The 14782-nt window shown below is 48.6% G+C and overlaps 1 protein-coding gene across 1 annotated transcript; it reads right to left on the minus strand.

Moving 5' to 3' along the window:
* Positions 1-4641: 4641 nt before the first annotated feature.
* On the minus strand, positions 4642-13557 carry LOC115604736 (retinoic acid-induced protein 3-like). Its single transcript, XM_030478100.1, has 4 exons — positions 11288-13557; positions 7730-8697; positions 6686-6738; positions 4642-5993 (listed from the first exon to the last, which is right to left on the minus strand). Exons 2-4 carry the CDS (start codon positions 8649-8651, stop codon positions 5901-5903), a joined length of 1068 nt encoding a protein of 355 aa, XP_030333960.1. The 5' UTR covers positions 8652-8697; positions 11288-13557; the 3' UTR covers positions 4642-5900.
* Between the last annotated feature and the right edge of the window lie 1225 nt (positions 13558-14782).

Genomic DNA, 14782 nt, shown 5'->3' on the forward strand with positions numbered 1-14782 from the left:
AGAACAGCACCAGAACCAAGGATGGTGCTGCTCATTGTAGGTACCTACAAAAAGGTACCTACCCAGGTCCCTTTCTCCCCTTGGCTATAGATCTCACCCAAAATTTTCAGCATTTCTTCACATTCTTGCTCCAGCATTTGAGCCTCACTTTTGACCATTTTTTGGGGGAACAGCAGACAGCACTATATGCTGGAGGCACAGCATTCCATTTTACCTCTTGACTAAACTCATTAGAGAACAAGATACCTATTTTGCAAGGCACAGCCTTTGCTTTCTGCTCAAATGCACCTGTTACTGGTTGGATGGGAGAATCAGCTGAGCCAGGCAGAGCCCTGGATGACCGCAGAAAGAGATCCAGGTAAGATCAGCCTGGCCAGCTGGGAGGGGAGTTCCTGCTCCATGCCTGGCACTTCAGAAAGCCTTTTGCAGAAAATGGCACTCCCATATAGCACAGTGCTTCACTCATCGCCATAGCAAAGGCCAAGCAAATACCAGTTTTCCTAGAAATTGTGGGTGTCAGGGCATGTTGACTTGAGAGGAGAGAGATGGTCCCACATGGGATGGTCCTGGGTGCAGAATGGTGAGTGTGCTGCAGGCAGGGATAGGAAACAGAACAAGTCCCAGGCACAGAGGGAGCAAGGTGGTTGGTGTGGGACAGAGACTCCCCAGGAGAGACTCCCACAGCCACTAACCTTCATTGCTCAGTGCAGCAGCAAGGACAACCTTGGGGCAGAGGGGCCTGAGTCCCCGTGGTTGGGTGGCTCAGTAAGGGCACAGACTCATGGAGTGCAGCTGCTCACCAGCAACTCATCAACCAGCCTGGGTGGAATGATGCAGAGCAGCTGATGGACAAGGGCTGGGCTTGCCACTGTGGAGGCACACCTCATTTTGCATACAGAGTCCCCCAGAAAGCAGGCAAATGCCAGCAGGGGCCTTTGAACTTCCTACCCAGTGACTGCTGTTGCTGCAGCCCTCAGCTCACCAGTGGCCTTGGGTGCTGTTTCTGCCTCAGAACCACCAGCTTCCTGCACATGTGGGAGCTTATGCTTTCAAGGGAGCTTGGGGCAGAATAAAGCAAGAGGCATCCCACATGTTACCTACATGTGACCTACACACTGGCAGCTTTTAGATCTTGTTTGTCTTTAAGCCAGTCCCTCCCTGTGGAGTATGTGTGTTGAGAACAGTGTAAGCTAAGCAACCCACCTGGCCAGGTGGATATGTGTGTGTGGGGGGATGATGCTTTGATGATGCCACTTGCTCCTCTGGGTATTGGTCCCCTCTAAGTGCTGCTCATAGGCTGTAGTGCAGCTACTTGAGGTGGCTGAAGGATACTCTGCTCCCAGCTGTTCCCCTTACCTGTACCAGGGACAGGAAAACTGGGGGTGTTTCTGTTCTTCGGGTACCTCTATTTCTGGTCCAGTGTGATGAGATACACTGAAACCTACAGTGTACAGTTTGTATGGGAGGTGATTGCTGTCACTGGGGTCTGGACACACCATCTATACCTTTGCCACAGAAGAACCATGCACACTTGGGCCAACAGTTGCCATGTCTGAGATGTGGCCTTGTGATTCTGTTCCTTGGGGAGCAGATCCGCTTAAAGTGATGCCCTGGTGCCAGGAGTCTGCAGACCAGGAGCCTGCAGAGAGCGGGTGCACAAGGATGTGCCAGCCTCCCCACCAGCCCCAGTTACTCAGGCACAGCTTGAGTCACCACTTGATGCTGCTCTTTGTTGGATACTGAAACAAGGAGGGGACAGATGCAACAAAGGGGACATTTGAGGGAGGGAGACAGGGGTGGCTGCCAGTGACCCATCCCTCATATGGAGCAGGCCAGAGGGGATGCAGCTTTTTCAGCACTTGCTTCAGAGAAGGCTGGGGAGTGCAAAGGGTGCCCCATGCTTACAAGGGGCTTACAAAATGTCATGGGTTCCTGATCCCATGCAGCTGCCTCCTGCCACCCCAGGACACCAGTGCTTGCTTTTTGGTCCATGGTCAGTCTGGCTGGCAGGCATGGGAGTTGGGCATGCTTCCCAGCACCTCTGCTTCCAGAGCCTGAAGGAGGACACAACCCAGCAGCAGCCACACCAGCTGACAGTGTGCTCTCCCTTGCTGACAGCTAGTCCCTGGCATCTCCTGCCCCAGCTGAGGGAGGGGGCAATGAGTCATTTATTATTATTATTTATTATTAGTAAGGGGGTAAATGAGTCATTTACCACTCCTGTGCCATACACAGCAAGGGCTACATGGCTTGCGGGGAGAGGGTGAATCCCTCCCAGAGAAACACCTTGTTTAGGGAGGGTGGTGTCAGCACCAACTGCCAAAAAAGGAGGATTTTTGGCAAGCCAGGGAGCATCTGGGAGGTGAACCCTGCCAAGTCCTTCCCTGACCCAGGCTCTGGTACCACTGGCCTGCGTCTGTGCCCAAAGGGTTTACTGCACTCTCTGTGCCCACCCCTGGCCAGGCATGTGAAGCCCTACAGCCCTGGCAAGCCCATAGGATGGTGACGTGAAGGCCCTGGGTCCGAATGGTGCCTCTTCTCTTCTTTGCCCTTTTCCCATGACATCCCTGACACAAAGTTCAGCTGTGTTTATCCCGCCTCCTGATAATCCTGGCTGCTTTCACAATCCAGGTGTGCTCTGAGCCAACCCTTTTCCAGCGTGTACATTTCTGGTGCTCTCGTCTCCTCGAACCCCTGTTCGAGGAACTAGAAACCCTGAAGGCAGCTGTCCTGTAGCCCCCACCACCAAGGGAGCCCTTTGCAGGAGACAGGGTAGGGACAAGCCCTTACTGGTTTTACTAGCCTTCCAGGGGGCACATTTTAACAAAAAACAACGTAAGGATGAGGCAACCTTCCTGCCTCCTCCATTCACTTGCTCCTTTTGGGTCTAGTCTGCCTGGCCTCACCGGTTTAGGATTACCTGGGACATGTGTGTGTGTGGCTAAGTGGCTGACTGGTTTGGTTTAAGCTCAGTCTTAAGAAAAGAGGAAACTCCTGCTTTCCCAAAAGCCTCTCTTGAGGTGCGAGAAACCTGCAGAGCAGCATCACCCCTTTCCCGCCAGCACCAAGTTCCACAGAAATTTTAAATCAGCGCTTGCCCAAAGCTGCCTTGATATTGAACAACTACGAAATAACTCTGGGCAGATTAGTATTTGTGCAATTTACAGAGGTTTAAAAAGAATACTCTAAAAAGCACTGTAAATCCGTGGAAAGAGATTTTTGCTCTGTGCTGAACAGCATGCACAGTAACAACCAAGTAATCAAGAAAATCGCTGTGCCCTGGATTGATGGGAGTGCATATGGTGTCCTTCAACCCTCCTAGTTCTGCTGCCTCTGGGGCCAAGCAAGAGCATTTGAGAGGCACTTTCTTGTCTGTGGCAGTCAGTGAAGGAGTTGGTAAGTGTCTGGGAGGTGGAAAGCACACATAGTAAGAGCACACTATGCTCTTACTTCTGTGCTCCCTTTGCTCCACTGGAGTCCATGAAAGCAGGGGAGCTTCCTCTGTTCTAACACATTCTTGGCTCCTCCTGGGACATACTTGAGCTACATTTAAGCCATCAGTGGCACCACACCAGCTCGAAAAACCAATTTCTTGAAAGTTTGGTATTGGTTCAAGCACATCCTTCCTACCTTCAGCCTGCAACTGACAACTTGCATCATGGCTTCACTTACCACCTTGCCAATCTGTTCCCCAACGTTACATTAGTATCCTCGAGTTTTCTCTCCCATCCTATGTGTTACATGTGGGGAACTCTGTAGATGGAGGGGAAAGGAGGAGGAGGGGGTAAGCATTGTTTCCACCTCAGATTTACTAGAAAAAGGCAAGATGTCCTGTGATGCGTTTCAAACCAATGCCTAGGAGGACTCTTTCTCATGCTAAGGGATTCAGAAGACCCCAATGTCTCTACGTTGTCCTTCGTTGCTGGTAGGCAGAGTGGGTAAGGTCCAGCCTGGCATATTCTAGACAGCACTGGGCCTGAGGAAGGGGGTCTGCTTGCCAGGAGAATATGGATATCTGGTAGCATATCATACCATGTAAAAACTTATGGGAGAGGAAGCCTCTAAAATGGGAGATTACAGCCTCATACCATCAGGAGTTTTTAAAAAAATTATTACTATTAACATCCTCATAATCATTATTATTTTGCTTTGATATTGTTTCTACTTTCAAATAAAAATATTACATGTTTTCAGAACGTTGGAAAGACAGATTTTTGCCAGGTGAATTAAATACCTACAAGCTCCTTTCCTATTCTTGATTACGCAAGTACCCAGCATGATACAAGTAAATAAATACAGGAATATAGATACAGCAGACACAGATACATACAGGATGAAAAGATCCTATCTTTCCTCCTGCATTTGCTGCTTGGCTTCATATTTCTTAAACACTTCTAACATTGAATCAGCTTGCTTTATTCAAGAAAAGTAGCATGGAGAAGCTATAACTGCCTTCTGCACCCTCAAGCAGCTGGTCTCTTGCCCAGAGTGGCACAGCTTTGAAGAAGCCAGCATCTCTGCCATTCTCCCCTCAGCTGCAATCTCCCAGGTGACCCACTCCAGCCCATGGAGAGCTGTTGCTGCCACCCCACCAGCCATCAGAGGAACCACATTCCTGAGAAGAGCGCCAGTCTCTCGTAGTCAGGATCTTTGGGTTTTTATTAATTAAATATTCCACATACAAAGTACTAAATAAATATACAGCTGTGTCAGACACCAGTGTATCATACACACCCACTTGGAGAGCTCTATGTATTTCTATATGAAATATCATGGAAAGCTATTTACCAAATGCAAACCAGGCTGCAGAATGATTCAACTCTGCAGACTCATTGCTCATCGCCAGGGTGCAGTCCACACAGCACGCACACACACACACACACACATGCTCATGTTCACTCACTCCTGGAAGAAGGGTATCCGCCTTCCTTAACCTGGCTGCTTGGGAAATGTTTGTGTTAATGCCACAGACACACTCTGGAGCAGGCAGAGCTCCAAGGTGCATGGGATTAAATGCCACCAAGGTATTGGAAGCAGCTGCATGGAAGAGGTTTTGTCTGCAGGGATCCACAGCCAGGGGTGGCAGGGGTGGGGAGGGAGGATTTGCAGGTTGGGCAGGCACCTTGGGGTGCTTGTTCAGGAGCCCAAGCTAGGAGGGGGGCTGATGCTACAATGCAAATCAGAAAATGTGTCAAGGTAAATAGGTGTAGAAGTTTTCATGTCTTTAGAGTTTTCTTTTCCCTCTCCACCCTAGGTGGCCCCCAGGTGATGAGGAAGGGGCTGGAAGTGAACATGAAGAAGAAAAAAAGAATTCTCTTCCCAGCCCTCCCTGTCTCTTCTCTGCTGATGTCTGGAGGAGGGCCAGGCAAGGCTGGGAGTAGGCACAAAAGAAATGGTGGATAGATAAGGGTGTTCTCAGCAGTACTGGAGATGTGTTTATGGGTGGGCAGGAGTGGGGCTGATGCTTCTGCTCCTGCCTCTTCTCCCGTCACACACAGGGCACAGGCATTCCCACAAGCTATCAAAGCAAGTCCTGGCTGTGGCAGAGATGGTCACAGACCCAGCTGATCAGCTTCCTGCTGCTCTAGCCCTACAGCATTCCTGCTGAAAATAGTCCCAGACAGGCAATTCCCAGCACGTTCCTGTGTCAGAAGAGATGAGCTCCATGCCACAGAGAAAAAGAGTGAGAGGGAACAGGATGGCCAGAGCAGTGTCTGAAAGCTGTGTGTGAGGAATAAGAAGGGCTTACAAGGTGTGTGGAGAAAAGAGAACCCCTCTTCTCTTTTGCCAGTGTGTGTTAACTCTGTCTCTTCTGCAGGATTGACTCACTTGTCACCATGTGGCCCATTCCCTATGCCTCTGCTGACGGGCATTTAATCTTTTTGCTCACTGTGGAGCTGCTACATGGGGCCTTTCCCACCGGTGTAGTCATGGTATGGGCTTGTCTGAGCCTTGGCCCGAGGGATGGACAAATCATCTTGGGGATCGATGGTCTGAAAAGGAAGCACAGAAGTCTTTACCTTTCAAAATTGGAGAGAATTAATAGAATAAGGCTTAGAAGGAAAAAAAAAAAAGGGGGGGTGGTGGTGGAGGGAGAAACAGAACTGAAGGTTTCCTGAGTGTGTGATAACTGGGGCTGTGGAAGCGGATCATGGCAGAACAAATCAGTTAATGGAGACATGTCACCAGAGGACACGGGGGGACACAATGTGAGCTATGCTGTGGTCTGAAGGAGGACTGTTGAATGGACATGGGGACACACAGGCTGCCCACTCTGGATCTGCACTGCAACTTCCAGTGACTGCTGATGGGCATTCAGGACACGCAGCGCATGGGCTAGGGAAAGAAGCATGATCTCCTGAGGAAAGGGCACAATCTACTGCAGGAACAGTGCTCAAAGAGGGGACTTCTTATGTGATGTCAAATCCAGAAGTATTGAAAACCACAACCCCAGACTTTGCGTCAGGCCCCTCTTGCCTTCCCATTTTCCTGGACATATCACAGCTCCCTCCCCTTAGCCACAAACACCTCCATGAACACATTACGGTATCGCCCGGCCCCATGCGAAGCTCCTGTATGCCTCCATAGAGGCTGCTCTAGGTCCATCTGTCTTTGTCCCTTCTCCTTCCCTTCCTTTCAGGACCTAAACATGTGATGAAACAGGTAAAGTGGTGTGTGAACTTACCTTCATCGGAAAGTGAGAAGAGTACGGGGAGTAGCTGTTGTCTCTTGTGCCTCCTGAGTCACAAGACAAGAGGGGGGAAAGTTAGTGCGTTAGTGTTATATGGTAGCTTGGAAATACCACATCAAGGGAGACTTACAGGGCCTGTGGCTATGTTAGCAGCTGGTTTTAGACTGATCAAACTATGCAATATGCAGGCAGGAATGGGTTAAAATCCATAGGTGGGTGGCTTACTAAATATTTCCTTATGAAAGCAGGAATGAATGGTATTGTAAATAACAGGACATAGGTGGCCTTGGAGTTTAGACACCTCCTGTTGCCTCACAATTGCTGTCCTCATCACCAGCCAAATCCCTCCCACATGCATGTGCAAGACCCCCTCTGTGGTATTCCCTGGGAGAGCAGAGTCTTTTTTGGCTATTCTTTTACAAACCTGGAGGTCTGACTCCAGGGGTAAATGTGATCTCAGCAGCAGATCCACAGGGAGTGCAGCCACATCTCCTACACATAGATGTGGGAAGCCTCAATTGATAAAACATGTTGCTTTGTCCAAGTAGGCATGAGAAATGCCTACAGAGAAATTTCTGGTTTTCATACAGAAAAATAAGACTTCTTGCCTCCTTTTTGGACAATGGGAACCATATCAGAATTGGGAATAAATATTCTCCAAGGTATAACCTGGAGAGGTCTGAAGAGCTGGAACATTGTTGAGAGACAAACAAAAACCTCAGTTTTTACACAAACTTTCCAGACATAACAGAGTCGTAAGGACTTATGTCTCAGCCCTGATACGCAGTAAGTGTCCTACTCAGCCACTCCTACACATCTTTGGCTTTTGCATTGGTCCTTACTCTTTTCCCTCTTGTCTGGAGACTACTTTTCCCTTGCATTTCTGAAGTTTCACCAGTCTGAAACTTTTTCCTACCTCTAAATTATCCATCATCTTCAAAACCTTTCTTGTAGCCCTCCTACACCTTTCAGCTCATGAGTGGTGCATGTGCATGTGCTTAGGACTGGGGAAGAGTGGAGTCGTTCACTTCACCATACCTTGCACAAGTTCATCTTGGGTGTAGGCATGGTTGTCCACTCCAGTTGTCTGCTTTATCAACTTGGGTTGGCAGAAGTCGTTTTCTGGGGGGTAGTCCTCCAGCTTCAGAGGGGCAGTGAGGAAACAAATTTCAGGCACGATATACATTATCAGGAAGACCCATCCATTGGACACCAGAGCAATGGCCACGACAGGATCATCCCAGCTTGGTTTGTTTAAGAGTGCATTGCCTTTTGTGAGCATAGTGATCCACACTACCCAAATGGCAATGGAGAACAAGACAGTGACGAAGATGTGTGCCCCATGCCTCTTCCAGCTTTTGTATGACCCACAGAATGTGAACATGGAAACCAAGAAGGTCAGAGCCATCAAGAAGAGCACGTAGATCAAAAGCATGACAAAGTCCTTGTTAGTCTTCTCTGCAGACATAGTCAGAAAGTCGTCTCTCTGGTTTACTAGCATGGTGACTAAGTACTCAATATTGATCACAACTTGTACCAGGGCAAAGGAAACAATGAGAAGCAGCAACACCAGCCAGGAGAAGGGCTTTCTTCCTCTCACTAGTTTGTTGAGGTTGCACGCATGGGCAAGGAGGCATGAGAAGCAGAGAGCAAAGATGACTCCAAATAGGAAGAAGCGAGTGGGGCGAGTCCTGTCATTGAGTTTAATGATGAAGGCAAAAGTGAGACCAAAAACGCCAAGCGTGCCTAAGAGAAAGAAGAAATAGACGGAGATCATGTGCCGCTTGCTGTTGTCTTGGACTTTGCAGATGAGAAAGAAAAGCGAGCAGATGAGGAAAATGGTGACGAGGATGCCAGCTGCAGCCAGTGACTCCAGGACAATCCCCCAGGCCTCCTCCATGTCACAAAGAGGGTAATAGTCATCACTGATGTTGCCGCAGCCTTGGGGAGGAGACGTCATCCTCTCACCTTCTTCGACAAACTCCTCGTGAAATGTTTCCCTAAAGCTGTAGAAGCAGAAAAGACAAAGGCTGTCATATCCCAGAATCCTAGAATGGTTTGGGTGGGAAGGGGTGTTAAAGCTCATCCAGTTCCAACCCCCTGCCATGGGCAGGGACACCTTCCACTAGACCAGGTTGCTCGAATCTCCAGCCAACCTGGCCTTGAACGCTTCCAGTGATGGGGCAGCCATAACTTGGGTGCTGCCAGCAGTGGGGAAGGAGAGGCACGACAAACCCTCATCTCCACCCCACTAGGAAAGGACACCACAGTGTAAGGACATGGGGCTGTGGGAGCAGAGCCATCCCTTTGTTTGGCATCAGCTCTCTATCAAGGTCAAGACAAGCCCGTTAGCAGGAGGCAATTCACCTTGCTTGTCCTCTGCACTGTGCCTGGGGTTGTGCACTGTCATAGGAGCATGGGGAGCAGGGAGAAGGTGAGCTTTCACAGGTCTTAACTTGATGCCAAGCAGCACGGAGCCTGAGCTGCCTTGTCACTTTTGTGATACAAGGGCAGCTGTTAGTCATAATACAGTTTACACTCTTTTGACAAGTTTAGACAACATACGTACCTTGTACCAGTGAGGTTCACACATGAGCAATGCAGAAGAGGAAACTCATTACTCTGTTTCTTTTCCCTCTTTTGCTTTCCTTGCTTTCTCTGAAACACACTTAGCTTTGGTTTATGTGTATGAACGACGGGGAATCTTAACTGCCTTTTACCCTGCAGATAGCTAACCTGGATTCCCCCAGCATAGCTCTTCTCACTCCAAATTAAATAGCAAATATTGGCCACCAACCATGACCCCAAACTCATATTCTTCCTAGCACAACAATAAGAGTCGTCCCAAAGACTTCAGTCCCCTCCCCAGAATATTGCTTTACACTGGCTGGGAGCCTGACATGTCAGAGGTAATGCTGCTCATACCACGAGAAGTAACCATCATATTACTTCTTGAGTGGTCCATGAATCAAGGATGGACAAAGTCTCGAAACCACCCAGCACATTCCTGCTGTCTCGTTATGAGAAGTTCAGTACTTTCTGCGTAAGCCTGGTTTAAGCCTGTCTTGCAGGAAATAAGAGTGCTGTTTAGACGAGCTCTGCCCATTGCCAAGGGGAATAAAGTTGCCTGCTTCCTTGGGAGCCTGAAGGATGTGCAGAAAACACTGCAGAAGGACATTGGACACTTTCTAGGCACCAAATTGCTCAGTTAAGATCAGGTCTCTAAAATCTGTCAAAACGGGAGTTTAGATACAATATTGGCATAAAACTTGGGGGAATCTGGCCTTATTGATGACCTACATTGAAAAACCAAAGGCTTTCTTTTCTGGTAGATAAAGAAAAAAGTAAACTTTACAGAATTTATTCTTCAGTGCTCACCACGCTCTTTGCCTTGATTTTCCCCCTCCAGAACAACATACTGCAGTTATGATGCTGGTTCTAAAACCCTTCCAACAGATTTTAGGGAGTATAGGTTGAGTCTTCAATAAATGGCAGTTGATCTAATCAGCGGATGAATGAAGGGGAAAAATATCACTTTTTTACTCTCAGCTCCACATATGCGTCAATGTGACGTGCTTATAAATGCTGGAATGTTTTTCCAGCTTTTAACCTTGCTGTGTAAAAGGAGATGTGCAGCTCTTCAAAAAGCTGGCTACAATAAAATGCAAAGTATTCAAATATGTGGGATCTCTGGACTCATGGAGAAAATGGAATTAGTGAATAACACATGCAGGAGTTTTCAAAAACCATTGTTTGCAAAATTTGGGGGATAGCTGAAAGATATTTGGATATTTGTGAGTAATAAGTAATGAACATTTCTGAAATCCAGAGAGCAAATACTGCAATTTTATCCACAGACATTTACTGTTGATCAGATTAGCTTATCTATTCACAGTTCCATAGACTGGTGCCCACTGTTGCGGCAGGTGGAGAGTTCAGAGAGCCAGGGTGAGACCCTAGAGTAGCACAGACCCATAGCCTTGGGTCCTGATTGGTACCACTGCTTACTGCAAGTGGTACTTGCCACAGTCAACTGCCACAGCCCTTGGAACAAATAGGATGGAAAGAACCTCACTGCCTTGGAGAACTGGGCCACTTGTGCTTATTTTTACTCCCTTTTCTTTTTCTCCAGTGTAGATGTTCTATGAGGCATGAAGAGTCTCTGCCCAGTCTCCTGGGTGAGTGTTGCCCCCCAGAAGCTTAGTCTTCTCATCCAGCACCTACAGAAGTGTCTGGGATTCCGAAGGGGTTCTGCAGTTGGTGCAAGGGAGCCTGTGCTGTGGTAACTTCACAGTTCACACCAAATCATGGTTCTTGCTTTAGTGCTGAGGTCTTCTCCCTCCAGCCTGAGCCTCCTCTCTCATTGATACATAAAATACACCTACCCAGTTACAAATTTCAAATCTTTTCCCAGGAAAGTCTGCCATAACTCCCCCAGCTCCAGATGGCAAATTCATGTGAGAGTCAAGGGTGAGAGGCTTTCTCTGTTGGCCATGGCACACTGTGCCCCTGCCCTCCCACCCCCTGCACGCCACCCCTCCCCAGCCACACAAGGCAGGTCTGCCCTGGATCCTGCAGGACATTGCCTTGAATTACCTTTCTGGGTCCTGCTGGAGAAGGCAACAGGGAGTCTCTGGCTAGAAGAGGAGAGTTCCCTGCAAGCCAGTAACACGGTCACCTCGTCTTCTGTAGGGCCAGCCGAGCAGGAGCCCTGTGCTCGCCCTCCTTGGGAGCTTTAACAGCTGGAGGCTGGGGAGGTGTGGCTGAGCACGCCTATTCCAGTTCCACCGCCTCTCCTCTCCAGCAGCACAGGCTATGAAAATAAGGTCCCTGTGCCAGGAAATGAAGTCAGGCTTCCTGACGTCAGCGGGGCACTCACCCCTGCATCGGGGTGGAGATGGAGCCGCTGCCTTTTGCAGCCCTGGGACAGGATTGAATGCTGCTCAGCCAAGCACCTGATAAGGTGCTTCCCTGCTCCACTCCTGGCACCCATGGGTGGGGACCGTAGCTATAAATAGCAGTGTGCCCCCTCCCTGCTCCAAGCCTTTTGTCTCTTTGCATGCTTTCTTGCCTGATAACTGCTTGCAAGGTAGAAGATGAGGAGATTGTAGGATGCAAATGGGCCCACAGCACCTGGAAGGAGAGTGGCTTCAAGCCTGGCTTCAGAGACAGTTTACTCGGGGTTCTTGTTGGGTGCTACATTTGGGCACAGGGCTGCATCTGGTCCACTTATCCCTTCCACCTCTGCCAGTGAGAGCCACGTGCTCCTTCCCTGGAAAGGGCAGTTTGCCTTTCCTGGCGCAGTTCTGTCTGCTCACAAGCACTGAGTCACTTTGTCCAAACTGCTGGCCCCAGTGGTTAATGAATGAAGGTGATGACAAATTCCCCCTTACTCTACATTGTGCCTCTGGCATGACACATGCATAGGCGCAATCCCATCCACAGCCGTCAGTATCTCCAACATGTTCGTGACTCCATCTGTTATTTTAAATACTACTCGGTGGGACTATTTTATTATCCTGCTTAAGGAATTGACATCAGGGCCCATCCACACCAAGAACTTGGTCCCTACGCACAGCCCCTGAACCTAGAAATCCCTCCCATGTCATGGAGGTTGTGCTCCTTCACAAAACCAGAGGAGTTTCGACCATGTTTTTTGCTCATGGTTGTCTCATCTGCACGTTAATTTTGTTTGTTTGTTCATTTGTTTTAGGGCACCTGTCTTGTTTCTGGGTGCTGCTCCCTTTTGAATGCCACATGTGGAAGTTGCCTCAAAACACATACAAGAGAGTCTTCTCTTGCACACCCCATAAAAGTACATGAGGGCCTGCAGGGGTGAGGGCTCACTGAGTGAAATGCAACACTCCGTGCAGTCACTGCTGGGTGGGCCATGCTGAGCCCTAGGACAGTTTCTCATGTCCTTCTTGCTTTCATTTCAGTGTAAAATCCTGAGGCTTCTTAGGAAAAGACATGTCAGGTTTCTTTACATGAAATTAATCCTAGCTTTAAAGCAGGTCCCAGGCTTAGTGAGCCAGCCAAGAAGGAGGCAGTTGTGAAAAATGAGACGAGGAAAGGAGTGATGGAGAAGAGTTTAGCACCAGCTCAGTGGAACCCAACCTGTCTAGAAAAACATCCCAAGAGGCTTTCAAAGGTCACTGGTCACTGCCGGTCTATTCGTATCTTGTCAGAGCACATTATGGCCTGCTAACTACTTCCCTACATTTACACAGATATGAAAAACCCCATGGAAGGCAGTATGCCAAATTATATCAGGGGGAAAAAAGAAGAAAAGATAAGAAGAGTAACAGTGACATTTTCTAGAATGCCTGAGAAATCTTTTAGAGTCAGTCATCAAACACACCCTGTACCTTCAAAAGATTAATAAATGGGGATATGTTTAAAAAAACCCAAACAAACAATAAACCATCCCAAGTGACTTAGGAAGCCAAGCGCTGCTGACTCATGGTAGGTAGCCTGAGACATGGTGCCTATGGCCCTCATGCTGTGCCAAGGAGTGAGAGGAATCACTGGTCTACATGGACAAGTACAAACGGCAAAACACGTGAGATCACTGTCACCTCAGTTTAAGGATGGCGTGCAACTTGCAGATAGAGGCACCTAAATTTAGATGTCTGATGGTTATTACCTAAATGTGAGCTAGGTGTCTCAGCTCCCAAACAGCCAAAAGGTCAGAAGGGCCAGCCCAGCATGGGTGCCAGGTGCCCATTGCTGTGTGCATTGAAATGCTCCCAGGTGTGGTTGCCTGGATTGACTGGGGCCTCACCTTAGTTGTTTAATATGCGCACATCAACATAGAGTGTCATTTGAGATGCCACAGGGTATCCTGCTCAGCTTCCAGGGACCACTCCAAGAGCACATGGGTCTCCCATACCTCCTGTACCAGATCTGGCAGGCCTGGGCAGATGGTCTTTATACCCTTAGGCATCTCAAACCACCTTTGTAAGAGCAAATGCATTGAGTGCTGAATCTCTGCTGTTTATTTCAGAACTGAGATGCCCAGCTTATATGTAGGTACCTAGATGCAGACATCCATGATTTGGACTTCATTCTGGTGCACCAGTGTGGACAAATAGTTGATTGAAGGTACTGTAGCTCAGTCATCTGTAACTCAGTCACCAGCACAGGGATGGCTCATAGGATACAAGAGCTGTGGAAACTACCCTTCTGGAGCATCATCTTACTCTGAATAACCCAGGAGATCTCAAATGGTCATATGGTGGTGGAGGCAATTAAATAGACTCTTAGGTGTCTACAGAGCAGACTTCATCTCAGGCAGTCATCCAGATTCCCACGATAGTTGGTGTAAAGAGGCACTTCCAGGGCAGTTTCAGTTGAACAACAAACCAAATCACACCTGAGAAGTATCTGTTTCTCTCCTACAGAAGTGAGGGGAGACAAGATAATGAATTCAGATACAGATCTTTATGTTTGTCAGCTGGATAGCATAGCAAGATTCTGAAATAATTTCAACATAATCCAGTAGCAAAATGATGGCAAGTTCCTTTGAGTGGAAGGCTGTTGGTAGCAAAATGGTTTGCTTTGGCCATACTGCAGCCCTGGACAAGGAAGCTGGCTGCTGGTGAATGGCTACAGCTGACAAGGAGAGGCCAGGATGGCACCAGGGACTGACACCTCCTCTTGCAGTCCTTGGGCAGCAGGATAAGGCAGAGAAAGAGGGCCGGGCTCTCCCTTTGTGCCAGCTCTGCTCCTTTCCCCTTCTCACTGCTGGTATTGCCTGGCCCTGCTCCCTCCTGGGATGCCAATGCCCACGGTGCCCTGGACCAGCCCTGCTCAGGAGTGAGCTGCTAGTGAAGGGCAGAGCACTGCAGCTCCTCTCAGCTCAGCCAGGTCTGGGGGAGAGAGCATGTCTGGGAGGTTCAGGGGCCGAGTTAGTGTCTTTTATTAAGCTGAGTAATAAAGCAGGTAGATGGCTGGGGAGAGATGGTGCTTGGTGCTCTGGAATGTGTCTAAATAATGTGTTTATTTTTGGTCACTGATATTGGCTGCATTGTGAATATGCTTGTGCCATTCCTTCTGCTTAGCTACCCGTGCAGTACATAGAATCATAGA

Source organism: Strigops habroptila, chromosome 3 (assembly GCF_004027225.2).
Source record: "Strigops habroptila isolate Jane chromosome 3, bStrHab1.2.pri, whole genome shotgun sequence".
In the NCBI taxonomy this organism is placed as follows: Eukaryota; Metazoa; Chordata; class Aves; order Psittaciformes; family Psittacidae; genus Strigops; species Strigops habroptila.